The sequence below is a fragment of the Chinchilla lanigera genome, unplaced genomic scaffold (assembly GCF_000276665.1).
Source record: "Chinchilla lanigera isolate Chin_1 unplaced genomic scaffold, ChiLan1.0 scaffold00074, whole genome shotgun sequence".
In the NCBI taxonomy this organism is placed as follows: domain Eukaryota; kingdom Metazoa; phylum Chordata; class Mammalia; order Rodentia; family Chinchillidae; genus Chinchilla; species Chinchilla lanigera.
In genome coordinates this window covers 8202536-8222341 of record NW_004955475.1, presented here as the reverse complement: position 1 = coordinate 8222341, position 19806 = coordinate 8202536, and the positions used below count along the sequence as shown (strand labels likewise).

General features: G+C 47.1%; 1 protein-coding gene across 1 annotated transcript in view; it reads right to left on the bottom strand.

The window, feature by feature from the left end:
• The window catches only part of Stard8 (StAR-related lipid transfer (START) domain containing 8), a 74696-nt gene extending 55978 nt beyond the window's left edge, over positions 1-18718 (bottom strand). Inside the window, exons 1-2 of the mRNA XM_005401590.1 lie at positions 18482-18718; positions 3012-3045 (exon numbers count right to left, since the gene is read on the bottom strand). Coding sequence (XP_005401647.1) covers positions 3012-3045; positions 18482-18526 — 79 coding nt within the window. The 5' untranslated portion in view covers positions 18527-18718. The remainder of the gene's footprint in view (positions 1-3011; positions 3046-18481) is intronic.
• Positions 18719-19806: the final 1088 nt, after the last annotated feature.

Sequence of the window (19806 nt, the reverse complement as noted above, 5' to 3'; positions counted from 1 at the left end):
TGGGTTTCATTCACAAAACAGGAGAAATGGTGGCTATCAAGTGTACATTATCTATGTGAATAGTCTGGACCTGAATTGTGGCTGCAATTAGATTTTTTTTTTTTTGGTTTTTCTCCGGTACCAGGAACTGAACTCACGACCTTGCGCTTGCCAGGCAGGCGCTTTTGCCGCTGAGCTAAATCCCCAGCCCCTTGCTTAGTATGTATGAATCCCTGAATTTCATCTCCAGCACCACACACACACACACACACACACACATACACACCCAATCTGAAGTTGGTTCACAAATCAGTGAAGTTTGGAAAATACTGGGCTAGTGGATTCTCAAATGGACTGTAATGGGGTCCTCAAAAGACATCCAGATCATCCTCCTAGGCCTGGACAACACCGCATAAGCTGGGGCCAGCTGGATGCTTCTCATACTGTCCCATAAGACAGTGCCAAAGGATTCCGTGCAATGCTTGCCATGGTTTCTTGTGTTCATGGGACCACAAGATCAAAAGTAGTACCATATTAGAGAAGTCTTTCACTTACTCCTCCCAATAGGGAGATCACATACACAAATTATGTGCAACTTCCAGGTCTCCGTCCGTGTCTTGGTTTTTTTGTCTCTAAAAGGTTCCTAGGTGGTCCTCTTCTTCACCATTTCCATTCTGCTTTACTGGCACATGACAGCATGGCACGTGAGAACACAACAGGCTCACTGTGCAGATGGCAACACTGAGGTACAGAAAAGGGAAGGCCCTAATTTAGCATCATATGACTGTGAATGGCAGTCAAAACTGGATTTCAAACAAATGTTCATTCTATGCCCCACCCTTCCTGTCACACAATTCCACTCCATTGCTTTTCCGCATGCTCTCCTCCCCGACCCCGACCCCAGCCGGGCAGCGGTAGCTCCCACTGCAATCCTGTCCTACACAGTGCACTTCTAAACTCATCAAGGACCCAAGAAGCGGGTAACATTGGTTACCTCTAAGAGATTGATGAGTGGTTAGGAATAAGAGCTTATTTTTGTACCTCTTAAATTTTGAAACATATGAAGGCATTATGTATTAAATAAATAAATAAGAATTCTGCTTATTCCCTGAGTGAAATCTCAGAAACAGGCACATTTGTTTAGCATTTTGATGTTTTTTTAATGTACTATTTCTTAGGCGCCACAAAAGAGTCCCCCACAGTAAGCCCTATGGACCTGAACACTAGCCTAGAGAAATGAAATGACTTGCTGGGGGGCTTGAGCAGTAAAAGTGTAATGAAATTGGGGCTAAAATCTGGGTGCTGTGATTCTCAGTGCTGTGTTGCTAACACTGCTGCATCGAAATAAACTCATTTCTGTTGGGGTGACCTTGAGTCAGCCGGAGACAATGTGCTCACGGTTGCCCTTAAATAGATATTTTTCAACTTGAACATAAAGAAGGAGCGAGAAGACCAGGCTCATATCAGCACTGTAGGTGGCAACCTCTTTTCCTGACCTCACCGTGCTGAAAAGATACTCCACAGACACTCAGGCTCTCAATGCCCACCCTCCCAGCTCTCAACACGAGAGCCTCAGCCTGGCACAGACGCTCTAATGAGCAGCTTGGCAGCTGTGACTGCATTCCTCTGGGGGGGTCACTATTTCGAGGCCTCAGGGTTTCGTTTTAGACTTTGCAGCTGGTGTCTCTGAAATGGAGAAGTGTGTCCTTCCCCTACTATGTGCAGTGCCCAGACTTTGCGCCCCCAGAGATCTGTGGTGCAAAGCAGGAACTGTGCTCCGCAAGAACTCCTGGAATGGCAAGGGGGAGCTGGGGGCGGTGCTTGGAGAAGCAGATGTATGCCGTATGCGTATGCTGATCAAAGCCATGTTCCTAGTTCAAAATAGGTCCCCTCTCAGCTGCTGTCATGGCAATGCAAATAAACACCTTGCTCTGCCAGTGTGTTTTTTTCTTAGCAAACACCACCCAAGAACTCAGGGTCATAAGGTGGAAAAGTCCTTGAAAGGTCCCCAGATCCTCCATCTGCTTCCTAGTAAGTCTGTGCCCAAACCAGCTCCAGTTACTTTGTGGGGTCCTCAGAAACAAGGGCTCTTGTGCTCTCTTCCGACACCTTCCCAAGATTCCTCGCCCAAACCCTTAGGACGCCACTTAATTTGTGCTTCTGTTCAGTGACCCCAAACCCTAGATACCACCTGAGAGCTAGGCTGGTTAAAGTTGTGAGCTCATCTCGATGAAAAACTGGAGCCGATGGGAACAGCTGAGGTCAGGCGGGAGCCAGGAGGATGGCCTCACTGACCTCAGCAAAGCCTGGCCTATGCCATGAGTTCTGGCCCTGGGAGCAAACTCTTTCCAGGCTAGTATCCATCTTTCTCTTCCTTCCAAAGCAGTCATCCCTCACTAGACAGCTGTGTCCTCCACAGAGGGAAGCTGCTCAGAGAGTGCCTGCCGCTAACTCATCCACACCCACGAAGGACAGCAGAGGGAGAAGGGAGAGAAGCCATCAGGCTAGGAGAAATTTGTTAGAAAGCAAATTCAGAGAATGTTTTAACCTCCAGGCTATCTGTCCCCTTAGCTGAATAAGCCCGAAAGCCTACCTCCTCTTGGAAGCCTTCCAGCTAAAGCATGAGCTGGGAATCTCACAGACACCCAACCCCAGAGGCCAAATATCTGCCTCCCTGCTTCACTTACCTGTTCCTCCTTCCTGAGGATCCGCCAGCCCTAATACACTTCTCAGTGGAAAGAAGACATTTGAGAACAAGGGAAGTGTGGAGGGGCTGGGATTTGCTGATAGCTCTGGAGGGAAATCCTCCCCTGGCTCTCTGACAAGAACAAAACTTCGGTCAGGAATAAAGAGGCTCTGGCCCTAACCAAAGGCAGGGCCTGAAGAGGCCAGGAAATGTCCAATGGAGGGAGACAGAGAGGATGTCTTCAGCTTCGTGTCTCAGCCACGGGCTTCACTGCCCAGGGATCTGGTCAGCTGGTCTGTAAGGACCTTGGGAAGGCACAGTTGCACTGTGTGCCGTTCGCACTTACCAGCATTCTTCCTCACTTGCCGCAACGGGAAGCACTGCAAAGGAAACAGAGAAATCACAATATTGCCCAGGTGCAATGTCAGAACTGAAAGGGATCTTTAAAGTCAGCAAGTTCAATGCATCTGTTTTATAGAAGGATAATTTTAAAGCCCACAGAAAAAAGAAAAGGAAGTAAGGAACAAACTGGAGCGTAGAATCTCGGACTTCAAACCGCTTGCTCCATACTCCTTCTTCCTCTCCCACTGTCTGATTCCTCTGGCTCACTTTACTCTCTTGGAATGAAGAGTGTCCCACAAGGTAGGGGACTGGAGACTCTCTGCAGTTGGTTCCAAGAACTGACAGCAAAGACTGTCAACGAATCACTCATCATCTGCTTGGGGCATACTATCCTTGGTATAGCACCGACCAGGCTACAAGCAAGGTGTGTTGGTGGAAACAGCAGTACAGTATTTAGAACTGGAGAGTCCAGGTTCAGGTATGCCTTCCTCTGCTTTCTACTGCTTTTGTGACATTGGACATCACCCAGAACCTCTTGATCCTCAGTTTCTGCATCCATGAGACTAGGAAAGTAATAATCCTGACCTCACAGGCTTTATATGAAATCAATGCATATGAAAGCACTTTTTAAAATGATGAAGCAGTTTATAAGTCCATTCAACAAATATTTATAAAGCACAGGTGCCTACTGAGCATGAAATGCTAAGGATATAGCTGCGATCTAGACAGATAATGTTCTCCTGGTGTTGAAATCCTAATAGGAACGGACCATCAAGAAGTAAGTAAAGAAATAAGGAAACTTCAGGTGTAACTGAAAAGCGGGAAGGGGAATATTTTAAAACAGGATGAGAGAGTGATTGCATAGGGCAAATAAGAGGATGGCCACAGTGGGTCTCTCTGAGGAGTTGAATTTTAAGAAGAGATCTGAATGACAGTAAATAGCCAGCAGCATGAATATCTGGATGTAGAATTTTAGTGACAGAAATTGAAGTCAGGGAAGAAAACAAGAGCCAAATTCTGCAGGGCTTTGAGAGGTAAGGTGAGGATTGCAATAGGGTACCATGGTTGGGTATACAGCAGGGGAATGATAAAATCTGATTTGCACCTTAAACAGATCACATCCCTACTGGCTACCTTGCAGAGGAGGCTGCAGAGTGAAGGTGGATGAAGGGAGACCTGTCAGGCAAACAATGGCAGGGGCTTGGACAAGAAAAGGTAGCCATGTACTTCCCAGAAGAAGTACAAATGGCAAATAAATACAAGAAAAAATGTCCAACATCACTGATTATTTCATTTTTTTCTTTGAGATAGGGTCTCACTGTGCAGTTCAGGCTGACCTTGAGCTCACTTTGTAGCCCAGGCTGGCCTCAAACTCACAATGATCCTCCTGCCTCAGCCTCCCTAGTGCTGGGATTACAGGCATGCGCCACCATGCCTGCCTATCACTGATCATTTCAGAGATGCAAATTAAAGCAACGCTAAGATTCCATCTCACTTCAGAAAGGATGGCTATCATCAGCAAATCAACCAATAACAAGTGCTGGAAGGGTTGTGGGAGAAAAGGAAACTTCTTCTCTGTTGGAAGGAGTGTAGACTGATGCAACCACTGTGGAAATCAGTGTGGAGGCACCTCAAAAAATTAGGACTAGAGGTTCCATTTGACCCAGCTATTCCCCTTCTAGCTATCTTCTCCAAAGAATTAAAAGCATCACACCACAGCGATATATGAGCACCTATGTTTATAGTGGCAAAGTAGCTAAATCTTGGAAAAAACCCAAGTGCCAATCAACCAATGAATGAATAAAACAGATGTGGGTTTTTTTTTAAACAACAGAATACTACTCAGCCATAAAAAGGATAAACTTGAGACATTTATATCTAAATGGATGGACCTTGAGACCAAAATCTTAAATGAAATAAATCAGACACATATATGTAAATATCACATTGTCTCTCTGGTGTGAGAAACTGAAAGTGTAAATAGGAACCAAAATGTATAATACATATATTGTGAAATAAGAAGTAACTGTTCAAAGGAAAAGGGGAATTGGTGGGGGCGTATGGAAGAGAAAAGAAAGAAGTGAGAAAAAAAGGATAAAATGGAAACAGAGCTTTATAAATAAGGTACTGAAGAGGGGTTGAAGAGAGGGGAGGGGAATGGGAAAAAAAGAGGGACTAAGACATATCATGTACAGGTACAAATTTCATATAATGAATGTGATCATTATGCATATCTACATCTTACCAATAAACTTAATTTTTTAAAAAAAGGTAGTCATAGAGATGTTAGGTCAGCAGTTAAAAAAGAAAGATAAAAGGAAGGAAGGGAGGGAAGAAATGGTCCTCAGAGAGAGAAAGATCTTCTTGCATATTCTTCTGCCTTTACATAGTCAAACTTTAAATCAGCCATAATGTTATTGGCAGAAGAATTGCCTGAATATGTGTCATATCTCTTATCCTCAGCACAATGACTGCCACTCTAGGTACAGACACTTGACCACAGTGAGTCCTAATCCTAAAGACATTTGTCATGACCTTTGGTCACCCAGAAATTACTAAAGGTCGGGTTCACCACAGAAGTTCACATTTGTTTATGAGAGAGAGAGAGAGAGAGAGAGAGAGAGAGAGGCAGTATTGGAGGTGCACCTGCTGGAGTATTGACTGGCAAGGAATCTTTGAGAAATCTTACTGTGAGACAGTAAGTTTGAGAATGAGATAAGCATTGGCAGAGAAGGAAGATAGATATGAAAGTCCCTTGCAAAGCTATAAAGTGGAGCTATGAGTAAGCGAGTTAGTGCCAGATAAAAGGAGAGGAAAAAAAAGAAAGAAAAGAGAAAGGATAATGGGGTGGAAGAGAAGGAGGAAGCAGCCCTTATGAAGTCCTAAGTGTGACAGTTATGAAATTAGGAGATGAGCCGATGGTTGGGACAGACTGTTACTCTGAAGTCTTGCTCTACTCGTTTGAAATCTCCCCTCTCCCATCAGAGCAACCTAACCCATCATGGGTATGACAGAGTGAAGGATACAATGGTACTTTGGTACATGTCATTAACTGGTTCCAGGAGGCATGCTGAGTACCAAAACTATGAGTACCAAACAAACTGTTTTGGCTGGAAAGGGTAATTAAGTCAAGGACAATCAACACCAACAAGCTCCAGCTTGTTCACTGAGTAACAAACAAGCAACAAGTACCGGGACAAAATTTTCAAATCAAAATGGGTCAAGTAACAAGTTTTGAAGCAGTCGAGTACCAAGGTGTGACTGCAGTTCAAAAAATAAATAGGCCTTAAATCAACACAGGAACATAGAGGAACAATCATCCCACATGGTAGTTTTTACTATCCTCGTGGGACTTACCTATGGTCATACAGCCAGTAAGTGTCAGAACCACATCTACATTTGAGGTCTATGGGGCCCCCAATTTTATTGTATCCTATTCTTTTCTCTCTAATGATAGGACCGTGAGTCCTATCCTGCTTTTGATCTTAATCCTGATGGTCTCTTGGTAGCTGAAAGCTTTACAGGGAAAGATGAGGTATGAACTTTTGCAGCTGAGAGTTCTCCTACAACTCTCATTTTGAAGGCTCATTTTGAACTCTCATTTTGAAGGCTCATTTTGTTTCTTAGTTGTAGAACACATCCCTTAGACTGGGCCGTTCTGAACTTAGGAGCCAGGCTGGGGATGTAGCTCAGCGGCACAAGCACCTGCTTGGCAAGCACAAGGTCCTGAGTTCAATTTCTGGTACCAAAAACAAAAAAGTTGAATGAACCTAGGAGCCAGAAGTCCAGCAGCTACAAAAGACAACCACTGTGGAAGAGGACCAGGATTACTCTTGATAATCTTCCCATCCGGTGAATTGTTCATCATATTGTATCTATTTACTCATCGTTCAGTAGGTGTCTCCTCAGGGGTAGGCCTTGTGTTACGTACTCAGGAATTGAGATAAATCAGACAGGACCCCTGCTATAAAGGAATTCACAGCTAAGTAGGGAAGTGGTCACATGTGCAAGCCATCACAGTCCCGTGCAAGTGCTGCTGGAAAGCACTAAGCCTTGAGTAATCCATTGCTGGGAGTCAGGTACAATGTCATAAGGACCTTCATGAAGTAGCATTGAAACAGGTTTTGAAGGATGAATAGGTGTTCATCAGGCAGACAAGGGGGCAAAGAACATGATGGGCAAAAGAGAAAGCATAAAAAGGATAAGGAGGTGTCACAGCGTGTGCTTTGAGGCACATGCCAGACAGACTGGAGCAGTCCCCTGCAGATAAGGGATGGATTATAGTGGACCTTTTAGGTCATCTTAACAAACATGGACTTTATCCAGACCCCAATGAAGAGCACTGAAATGGTCTAAACAGGGAGTAACATAATTATATTTGTGTTTTAGAATGTTACTCCATTTGTAGGGGAAGGATAGATTGGGAATGAAGAGGTTAGGCAAAGCCAAAAACCAAAAAAACAAAGACAAGGAGACTAGAGCAATGGTAAGGCTCTGAGTTGGGCAGTGGCCTTCGGCAAAGGCAGGAGGGGACCAATATATGGACAATTCACAAGGTAGAACCAACTTCAATGATAGGGTGTGGGAGGATAAGAAAGAATCTAGGATAACTCCAAGATTTCTGGCCTGGCAGCTGGGTGGATGCACTATTAACTGAGACTGGGAACAGAGAGAAATAGTTGCGGGGTTATGGGAGGGCAGTCTTTCTGTTGCAATAAGTCTCACCTTGGTCTCTGGTGTTTTTCAGGGGGTCTGTAGAATATCTGTTCCGAGTTGTCCAGTAGATGCTAGGGTAGACATACAGATGTAAAGATGTACAAGCCAGACATGTTCACTGCCCAGAGGCAATTACAGTCTAGTAGGACAACTGGCCAGACAGAAAAAGACACAGGAAGAGTTTTGTTGCTGCTGTTGTTTGCAGTACTAGAGATGTAATCCAGGGCCTTGCACATGCTAGACAAAAGCCCTACTGCTGAGCTATAACCTTAGGTCCTTTTGTATCTTTTATTTGAGACAAGTTCTCATAAAGCTGCCCAGACTGGCCTAAAACTTGCTATCCTCCTGCTTCAGCCTCCTGAGTAGCTGGGATTACAGGCATGTACCACCAAGACTGGCTCAGAGGAGGAGTTTTTGAGAGAAAAAGAGAAACAAGTCAAAAAAGTAAAAGAGTCAAAGTCAAAAGGGGGATTAAAAGCAGAAGGATGAGTGCGGGGTGAGAAGTAGGAAAGTTTAAGAGGAGTAGTTTGGAGACAAGCAGTGAAGCGACTGACAGGCTTGGTCCCAACCTAGGAAGTCCTCAGCAGTAGGTGGATGGACTGAGCTCTCTCCCAGCATCCTCTCTGCTTAGCCTGTGGTGTCTCGGACCAGCCCGTGTTCTGCTATGAGGAGAAGCCTAGAAATATGTGTGTCCTTTCCTTGCCTGGTTTCTCTGCTTCATCCTCCACCTTTGTTGCCCCCCACCCCCATACTCCACTGCCCCTGGCCAACTCTATGCCACAGACTCAGGCCCAGGGCCACAGTCACGGGAGCACGTTCTTCACATTCCAGCCTCCGCCAGTCCTCTCAGCTGGGCCACACAGAGCCCTATTCACAGCCTGCCCCCCTCCCTCCAGAGTAGGCTCTTACTGCCCCCAAACCCAGCCCGTGTTTTGCCAACACAGGCTATGGCCACTGTTGGAAGCAAATTCCCCCGACCCCTCTGGGCTGACCCCTCTGTCCCTTAGGGTCTCTCAGTCAGGAGGTGGGTGTTGTGGGTTTGGCCCCTTGTACATGCATCAATATATGTGTGTGTGTGTGTGTGTGTGTGTGCTCTGTGTCCTCAGCAAACTTGCTCTGGGATAGGGCTGGAATAGGGGCTGTGTTCGTCCAGGCTGTCACTGGACTCAGGAATAGATGGGACATAGGCTGATTCCTTAGAGGAGCTCATAGTCCAGGGTGGAGACAGCTGGATAAATAGGGAATGATGCATGGGCTATGGCTGGATTAAATGTGGCACCAGGTGCTAAATTGGAGCATCAGTATCATAGTACCGCTTTTAAACCTCGAGCCGATGGCCTGGGAACATACATTCATGTTCAAGGTATAAGGTCTGCCAGTAGTGGGCTGCTATAGCCCTGAGGGATGCCAACCTCCTCCCTGGAAAGAGCAGAAGAGGCCCATGTTTGAGGACTGACTGACACAGACATTTTGGCCTTAACTTTACCCCATTGTCCAGTTCTTTACTGGCACTCAGACTTGTTGCCCATAATGACTTCTGGGCCCCTGATAATTATCATCTTTCCATCAGAGAGAAGTAAGCGAGGAATAACCCCAACGAGGAAAGACCAACAGGAGAAACAAATGATTTCTAGGAGGCATTTGTCTCAGATGGCCTTTGGAGGAATTGCTGCACCCCTGTCTCCCCACTGAGGTGCCAGAGGTCCCACACCAGCTTGGAGTATGTGGGCCTGCCAGAGGCCTGAGTCTCCGTTCCTATCTTCCAGGTAGGGAATTGTAGTCTTGGGGTAGGACACAAAAATAAAGACAGGGTAGAAAGGAGACAAGAAGCATCATCATTTTAAAAGTTGTACTTTTAAGAAAAACTCCAGCTTCAGGCCACCAAGTTACCCAAGGTTACAATGCCTATTTCCCTTCCAGGAGACTAAAAAATGTATTCCTAAGGGTCTTAAAGATACAATAAGCTTGTAAATTTGGCTCCTACTTTTCACCTGCTTTTTCTGTTCCCCAGACCTTCATCCTCCAAGAAGCAGCACGTTTAAATAGACAGCGTATCTCTAAACTTCAGACTCATGCAAATGGTTTGCATTCTAACCTAGCCCACCAAGTGGTGGCCTGACAATACATAACCTAAGTCTCCCAACTTCAGGCCCCCAAAACCACAAACAAACCCCCAACCCCAGACCACGGTGAACCTCTCTTTTGAGGGCCCATTTTCTATTCTGAGTATGAGCTTCTTTAATCCTGACTGATAAACCTTTCTAATGCTTCTCACTGATGTGTTCTGCAATTCCTTTCTCTTCTGGAAGTCAGGCAACCTACAACCAAGCCATGGGTCGGGTGAGTTGAGGTCCCCATCTACTCTTTGGGGAACCTCCTCAGACTCATCTGGTGATAGTCTGATAGCTACTTATCCTCCCAACCTCAGGAACGCTGATCATTTTAAAAGACACCCTGACACACACCAGAAATTCTACTGCCGTGGGCTCTTTTCCCTTCAGGTCCTTCCTGCTAGTTCTGACAGGGCCTCCTGTCTTCCTTTCCCAGCCTCGCTCCTCACTTGGTCCTCAGGGTTGCTTTCCTTCCAGCCTCCTCCAGCCTCATGCCCTGCTGTCCTCCTAGCCTTTATAGCAGGCCAAGAGCCGCGCCGGGGAAATGTGAGAGCTGCAACTCCAGGGGTTCCCTGGATAATCTCAGGAATGTCATATCCCAGAGGCTGGCCTACGAGGACCGAGGACCCTCCTTCCTGCCCTGAGCTTGGCACCCTTTCCTGGAGGGGGACCACAGAGTGGTGAGTATAGGGAAGGGCTGAAGGGAGGAGACACAGCAGGTCCCATGAGGGATGGAGCCTCTTTTCAAGACTGAACCAGTCCGACCAGGGGCGGGAGTACAGGAAAGAGTGGGGGAATGGAGGAACGGCCTCAACCACTTACTTCCTAAAACTGGAGTAGGAACATCGGTGTTGTCTGCTGTTCTTTTACTTTCACAGGATTCCATCAATTCTAGGCTTTCCTCAGCCAGGCAAGGAAGGGAATGGCAGGTAGCATTTTCCCTCATTTTATAAATGAGGAAATGGGAAGGTCTGAGCTGTGGACATAAGGTCACCTAGAGTAATGAAGCCACTATCTTCACATTTTAACTCACATCTACCGAGCGCCTACTGTGGGGCAGGCTTTCTCCCATGTCATGATTCCAATCAATTTCAAAGGAGGGAATGTTTTGCCCACGATGCAGATAAGGAAACTGAGGCTCAGCAGGAAGATGCCAAGGCTAGCAGACTGTGTTCTGTGTGCAGCTACTCCATCATGTCGTCACAGCACATTTTTCTTCCCAGCTCTCCAGGGATGAATTAACCCCCACGCCCTCACCGCAGGGCTTTCTTTCCTCTGTGCCCTGCCTTGGAACTGCCCAGTGGCCTGGGTCTTAGGGTTCTTGCCTGCAGCAGCAGTGACTGCAGTCCAGCTCCATTCCCAGGGATGGTCAGAGGGATGGGGCCAAGGAGTTCCCCTCCCCCATTCCATTGTGAAACCTCTGACCCTAAATCCCAGCACAGGCCATCTGAGCTGCTGCTCCTCATTACTACTGGTGACTTGGAGATGCAGGCCGGGCCTTGGTTCCCAGAGCTTTCTAGGCCTCCAGCTGTGCTCAGGCCCTAGGGGCTGCTAGGAGGACTTGCTTGCAGTGCACGCTCATTTTCCTGTGCCTGGGCTCCCCTCCTGCCTCTCCAGGGACCTGGAGTGGAAATTACTGACATTTTGGGACCAGAAACTTTTTCATTTGGCCCGGAAGTTCATAGAAGTATAAATGAAATGTAATGAGACTATCAGAGCTGGAAGTATTCTCCAAAATAACTGATCCAACTTCATCATTTTACAAGAGGAGAAACTGAGACCCAGATTACATAACCATAGTGCACTTTGGAACTAGATCACCTAGGATAAAAATTCCAAGGTCTATTTTTAATGGCTGTGTGGCCTTAGATAAGTTTCCAAACCCATCAGTGTTTCAGTGAAATGAGGATGATGAGAATAACAGCACTTGCCTTGCAGGCTTATTGTGATGATGAAATGAGTTCATATATGTAAAGGGCTTGGAATGTTGTGCACCACAGAGTATGCTCTCTATAAACTGTAGCCAGTGTTAGTTCAACCTCTTTTAGTCTTTGGGGAAAAAAATCGAACCTGCCATTGCCAATCGACAGCCTTCCCCTGTACTTCTTCGTCCGCCAACCACAGTAGCAGGTATACCTTCCACTCCCCAGGGCCCCACACTTATATACTTTTTGACACCAAAGCTGAAGGCAAAGGAAAACTTTTATCTGAGGAGATGTAGGTCAGATCTGAAACATGGCTTCCTATTTCCCATGTCACCCTCCCACGGCCATCTCTTTCTCTCTCACCCTCCAGGACACTGTCCTATCTCCGATGATCCCTGAGCAAATCACACCAGTTGTTCTTTGATTGGACCACTGGGAAAGGGAGACAAGGATTAAGGGGCTCATGTGAGGTAAATTCTGTACTCCCAGGCTGGGTCCAAGACTGATCGAGGCTTTTCTGTGGTGGGAATTACCTGGACCTCAGGATGGCTGGCTATCCCTCTGTCTTGACAGTTAGGCAGAACTGCAAAGCATGGGTACTAGGTAGACTAAAGTTGCTAACTCATTGAATAACTCATACACTGACATTTTCTGGGCTGGATCACTGAACCCACCAACAGGGGATCTGAGGGGCATGAGTGTGAAAAACTCATTTTATATACACTAGACACTAAGCTCTATGAGGGTAGAGACCCACAGCTATTTTGTTTACCATTATCTATTTCCTCAGGGCTTAACACAGTGGCTGACACACAGTAGGTCCCAAATGTGTATTTCTTGGTTAAATTAATAAAGAAATGAACTCATTATAGTTTCACAAGATAGAAATGATAATTTTGCCCAGTGCAAATAATAAAAATAGCTGATGTTTACTATCTACCCCTTTTCTATGAGTTTAATAGGTATCAACTCATTCAGGTTCCAGAACCACCTTGAACAAAGCAACCACTATTGTTATTCACATTTTATAGAGCAAGAAACTAAGGCTCAGGGGGTGAAATAACTTTCTCAAGGTCATACAGCTAGCATGTTGTGGCTCAGACGAGTGAAGGGACTGCATCCATATCTTCTTGCTCCAGATGACCTGGCTTTTCTCTGCATCATGAGCACGGAGGCTGAATTCTCTCACTCAAAGTTCAGTGTTTCAGGCTGAGGGTGTGGCTCAGTGGTACAGAACTTGCCTTGCATGTCTAAGGTCCTGGGCTCAATCTCCAGAAACACTCTGTCTGTCTGTCTCTCTGTCTATCTGTCTCCCTCTCTCTTATTCTGCCCCCTGCTTCCATCACCGTTCACACCCAACCCCTACATCTAGGTCAAGGTCCAGATCTAGGAGGATTTATGCCTCCTCCATCTCGTAGTTCCAACCTTACTGTCCTTGGAGAAGCTCCCTGCTCTTTTCCTTCATACATAATCCCTTCAGATTCTGATTTGTGTGTCAGGTGCTCATATATATCCTATCCCTGGCAATTCCATGAAGTCTTATCCACCGAGGACAGGTGACCAGTCTAAGACCAGTCAGCCTAGATGTGGCAGAGATGGCTGAGCAGTGCAGCTCAGTCTGCCCAGTCTGCCACACCCACCTGCCTTCCATTCTGAACCAGAATCTCTTCTTAGAATGCCTTCCAGATTGACCAAAAACCAGCTCACAGCTCTGTTTAACTCTATCTGTGCCAATAACCTTACGATCACCGCAGCCCATGGGTCCACACCTCACAGATACATGGCGTATGTCAGCATCTACATGACTTACAATTAGCCATGCAGGATCAACTCATAGACAATGTGGATTTGTCACACATGCTGGGAACCAGTACCCACCACTCAACTGACATGATATTTGACCAGGCTGTGGAACTCCGCAGCAAGAACCTTAGGGGTGAAGCCTCCTGCTATGGGACACAGGGCCCTGCCTAGTCCCTGCTAAGTGGTTTGCCCATAACCTAGAGGCTATGTCATAATTTCTTCCTTTGAATCCAGTCATTGAGAAGTGGCTGTATACACATAGCTCAGATATACACATCTGCTGCTACTTCCATACACAGACAAATACACTTAACTCAGGCTGTATAAAAGACCTGTGCAGTGTCCTGAGGTGAAACAGACTATCTGAGAAGGTAGTGAGGTCTACATCGTTGGAGGTGTGCAACAGTATCTGGCCATTTTGTTAAGATGTGATAGAAGGACTCCTATACAGAATGTAGAGATGGTATCCAGTATCCTCTGAGGTTGTTGCCAGCTCAGAGAAGTTGTATATATCTAAGCACACTCCTGAATTCTACACACACACACACACACACACACACACTCCTCACACAACCAACACCTGCATGTGGTGGGTTAGTTTTGCCTGAGGCAACAAGGGAGAAGGCATGGAAATGCAGGGACATCCTGGATGCATCCTGGAGTGGAACTGCTGAATCTCCCAGTCACTGTTACATTTACGCCCCACATCTTGCCAGACTGGGAGTCGGAGAGGGCTTGAGTGTGAGGATAGATTCACACCTCAGGCACATGCGTGTATGTATATTAGTGTGAGCCTGATCCAGGAGTGTGAAAGCTTGTGCTTGTAGGAACAGAAGCCCAGTCAGCCTGGTATAACAGCAGCCACACGGAAGCCCCAGGCTTATGCGGGGGAGAACATTCACAGGACAGGCTGTGTGGGAACGTACAACTGGGTAAACAGGGGAGCCCTTATGCACATAGGCCTACATAGGCATCACCTAACTATGTGAGTACAGCGACTGGAGAAAGATGTGGCAGCCTGTGTGGGACCACAACTAGGTGATTGATCTCTATGAGACTTCCTAGTTTACAAAGGGCATTTCTGTCCATGATTTAGTAAGCTTCCACTAAAAGCCTTGTGCGTAGGTAAGACACGGTTGTTAGCACATAGACATCTTATATCTGTGTGTGTGGCCTATTACAAGTGTCCCACATTGTATTGCTGCTAGATTTTACCAGAGACAAGTTTTGTTTGGATTTTTCTCCGAACAAGTAAGGAGATTACAATCTATCACACAGACCATATTTGAATATGGCTGTGTCCTCCTGTGTGCCGGGGAATGTCTCTGCCCTTTCTTGGCTTTGGGTTCCTGCTGAGTAGTTTGGAGGGAGGACGAGTTGACCTCTAAGAGCCTTTCTAGCTCTGATAGTATGACTATCTACCTATGTGGTAGGAGGAGGAAGTGGAGGGATAGTAGGGAGATTTGACCCTCTCAAAGCCACCCATAGGTCATGGCGAAGCTGCAGCTCCAGTGGGATTCTTCGCCAACCAGGCCAGTGTCCTCTAGGAACTGATGTGACTACCTGAGACACATACAGTGACATGAGAGTGGATTTATGTTCTGGATTTATTATGTGCGTAACACCATGTTAGGCACTGTAGTGAGCAAAAGTTCACATCAAAGAATCAAAGAAATGGTTGTGTGTGTGTGTGTGTGTGTGTGTCAGAGAGAGAGACAGACAGACAGACAGAGACAGAGACAGAGACATAGAGAAAGACACAGAGACTGATTCATAGGCATGCTTGGTTATTTGGTTATGTTGAGAAGCTATGGATACTTTCCCAGCCCTTTTGGCCTCCAGAGAGGACACATCAGACAGGTATGGAACTATTTCTATTGGGCCCATCTCACACCCAAACATCTTGTCCCTTGGCTGCCCCTTACTTCAGAGAAACTCAAAGCAACCTTTAGTCTTGGCCTGACCTCTTGCCACCATTCCAATATTCTCGGCATCCAGTATTCTTGAGGTGTTACCCTTCAACTCTCCAATGGGTCACTTGTGTTGCTAGACCCAGGCAGGGTCAAAGGAGAGGACTGAGGGCAAGTTGTGGCAAAGGACTGGACAAGACCTGAGACCCCTAATTCTTCGAAGTTGGGAATAAACTTTGTTCTTTGCTTTGGTGCCTCCCAGATACAGTTTGGAACTCTGCTTTCAATAAGTCATGTTTACCGGCCACGTACTCCATGCAAAGCACATGAAAGGCACAACCTCGCTGAAGTCTCATGGCATCTCTTGGGCGGGCACTGAGTAGTGTCATTTTGCAGGCACAGAAACAGGCTCAAAGAGGACTCAGTCAAAAGCACAGCGCTTGTGTGTGTGCACGTGGGTGTGGGATGAAATTTCAACCCAACTTTGTCTGTTGTTCTCCTCCTTTTACCTCTTCATGTGGCACAGGGTGGCAGGGGACTTGGTTTCCCCCTCCCAACTACAGGAAGGCTGAATGAGATGACCTGAGAAGCCCCCTTCATATGTGTGTAGCTGAGTGTGTACAAATGTACGTGTGTGTCCTGTGTTTGTGGACATGCACACGTGTGAATGTGTGACATGTAAGTATCTTGAAGCTGGGGTAAGATCATTAAGCTTCTCTCAGGGGCCCTCTAGTCCAACAGTTTCTAAGTGCTGACAAGGGTTGCGGGGGTTGGTTGGACATCTGATTATTTGGAGTAATGAATACAAAAGGACTAAAATTCATGCCAGACACCTAAAATAGGTAACCAAGGCAGTAGACAGGTGTGTCTCGCAGGCATCAGACTTCAAAGGCAGTTTCAATTCCTCCCTCCCTTGACTTTATCATTCTGTCCAGCTCTTCCTCATCTCCTCCCTTGCCATCCTCACTGCCACACCAGCTGCCTCCTGCCTGGATTCTGCCTCTCCCTGGACCCTTCCACCCTATCCCTACCTGCTGCTGCTTGAGTGTTTTTCCTAAGACCATCCGCTTAGTTATATTCATACTTTCCTGAAAGTAGTTATCCATTCCTTAAGACAGTGGTCCCCAGACTTTGGGATTTCAGAGACAGGGAAAAGAGTCTTTAAATCAACAAATAGGGACATAGTCATGTGGCAAACATTTTTTATCTTGCCAAGGATATAAATTTAAAATATTCCTCCATCTTATTTCAGAAAAGAAAGATCATTTGAATCTCTACCAGCTTTAGGAAAGACACAATAATCTTCAACTAAAGAATAATTCTGAGTTGAAGTCATTTAGAGTTATGAAAACTGCACTACTTTATCTCTTCTGTTTTCCTATTCTGCTCCAGGAGGGTAAAAATAAATCTCCTTTGGGCCTCCCACCAGGTGAGGACCGTGAGCCCAGGGATCAACCCCAAGCCCTCTGGGAGGTAGCCTCTGTTTCCTCTTCCCCTAGTACCTCTCCCCTTGAACCCCATGCTTGCACCCATCCCCAGATGCACCCCTCCTCCAGCCCCCCACCACTCAGTTGCCTTGTGAACTCTTGCTCCTGCACTTCCCTCTTCCAGGCATGCCTGGAATGCCCTCCCCACCCCCTTGGACTGACAAACTCTTCCACCCTCACGCTCAGCCCAAATGTGACCTCCTGTGAAATTTTCCAAGTCCCTCCCAGTGGAGTAGATGGTTCTTTCCCGACGGTCCCAGAAGTCCTTTCATCCTATCTCACAGGCAGACTAGCTGGTTGCAAATCTTCCCGCCAGCTTGGACTGTAGGGAGCCACAGTTGTCAAGAGGACGTAGGCTTAGGAGCTCAGACCACAACTCTGCCGGTCATATCTGAGTGACCTGGTAAATATTCTATAACTATTTACAGTGTCCTTTCCCTAGCTATCAAAGCAGGAAAACAGTGGGTTGTGGTAGAGATCACCACTACAATGTATCACGATTCAACCATCTCTGTGGGCTCTGCTGTGCAAACAAGGCTATCACAGGCACTTGACAAAAACGTACTAACTGACTGTGGATCACAGCATCTGTATATAGCAGGTGCTTGATAAATAACTGTCACTTTTCTTATCCATCTTATCTGTGATACTTAGAATTGGATGCTAGGACTTTCACATTGAGCTACGCCCGCCCCCTCTGCCTTTGTGGGACTAGGGGTCAAATCCAGGACCTCCTCATTGAGTTTTATCCCCAGCCACCCCTCTTTTAGGAGGTACTGGGGATTGAACTCAGGGCCTTTGCACTGAGCTATACTCGCAACTTTTTTACTTTTTATCTTGAGACAGAGTCCCTCTAAGTTGCCCATGTAGGACTCAAGCTTGCAAACCTCCTCCTTCAGCCTCCGAAGTGCTGGCATTACATGCATGTGCCAACCATGCTCAGCTGATTTTCCACTGTTTTTTGGTGGTACTTGCGATTGAATCCAGGACCTTGTGCATGCTAGGCAAGTGCTATAACCCCTGAGCTACACCCAAGCCCTTCTTATCCCCTTCTTGAGGACAGAGTCCATGTCTTGTATGCCTTTGTGTAGTTCCCATGGAGCCTAGCACACAGGAAATGCTTGATGTATGTTGATGGAACTTAATAATAACAATACCAATAATAGATTATTACTTGTGTGGGTTCTACATACCAGGTATCATGCTAGAAACTTTGTACACACCATCATTGAATATATAAACAGTAGCACCAGCCTCCTCCTCTCCTTATAAGGCTGAGTCTCAGAGAGGTTAAGTAGCCTGCATTTGTGGCAAGGCTTGGGAAGCAAGAGGCAAGTGTTAGGAACAACAGCCAGCCAGATCATTTGCTTCCACAGGAAAGCAGTAGAAGCTCACAGAGCTGATTAAGCGATAGAGGTAAAACTAGAAGCTGGTCTGGTCTTCCCTTCTCCGTCAGCACACAGTGCCAGCTGCCTCCTCCCTCGGGAACAGTGGGATGGGCTGGGGCTGAACAGCCACATACCTTTACTTTCCTGAAGCAAGCCCAGAAAACGTCCAGCAGAGGCATGGTGGAGCAAGGGGAGCTGGCAGGGCCCCGGGGGGGCTCTGGTGGGCACACAAGCCTCTCTCTCTCTGTAGCCCAGGCTAGAGAGGAGCAGGGACTCTGTGCGAGCCAGCCTTGTCCCTGCCCTCCATCGGCCAGCACCAGCACTGCCAGCGGCACTGCGAGCGAGTGGGAGAGCAGAGAGGCTGAGAGCAGTCCAGCAGCTGAATGGCAGGGAGGGATGGAGAGGGAGGGAGCGAGGCTGGGGAAGGAGGAGGGATGGGGAGGCGGGTCACCAATTCAAACGCAGCATCGTTAAGCAGCTGATTGGGACTGGACAGCAGTGTCATTTGAAATTCCCTGAGCGTTACAGTGCCCTAGCAGGGGTTGCCAGCCCATCTGCTGGCTCTCACTCCGGTTCCCACCACCTGTACGCTGGCAGTCCTGGTGGCTTGCCTCCTAGCCAATTAACACATCAGCCTTCTCTGGAGCCCCCAGCTCTGCCCAAGACCACGCGGGGCGATGGAAAGAGTGCCAAGGGAAAGGGTCAGGGCAGGACTTGGGGAGGTGTGAAGGCAGCCAGTGGAAATGGAAAGCTCACGGCTTTGGAAACCTTTCTCAGCCAGGAGCTCTGGGCCCTGTGTCAAAGGGTCATTCTCCAAGACTGCTCAGAAATCAGGAATCCTGACTCAGTCTGGGGCCTTGAGGAGGGCCATGCCTCTGGGTTGCAGTTTTGCCAGCTGTACAGGGAGAAGTAGGGTTCAACGGCTCTGAATCTCAAGTCTGCAGTGTGACTCTTGTTGGGGTCAGGTACAGAGCAAGCCTGGAAGGAATCCCATTCCAGACAACAATTACATCTCCTCTCAGAACTCCTGCACTGCCCCTGGGAGTCCATAGGAAGCCAGGTAACACCCTAAAAGAATGTGAGTCCTCAAAGGTCATTTCCCATGGTCCTGCCTCAGGAAGGCCCACAGGTTAGGGATACGTACTTTTCTCAACACCTTCTGAACAGAAGCGGCTGGCATTCCTTTGTCTGCTCCCATACTCAGAGCCCTTCTAGTCCTGAAACAAAGCATCGAATTCTCTGATACCCCAAAGTCAGTTCTTTCAGCAGAAATAGTTAGCATGAGACAGTTCTAGAGGTTTTCTGGGCAGGAAACCATTAAGAAATAGTGATTCCCCCTTGCACCCCCTACCCCTTTCCAGACCTTAGGAGGCAAGGTGCCGGGGCTGGTGGCCAGAACGCTCCCAGGCACCCCATGGAAAGGGACCAGGCTTGGATCTCTGGGGGCACATGTCATCAA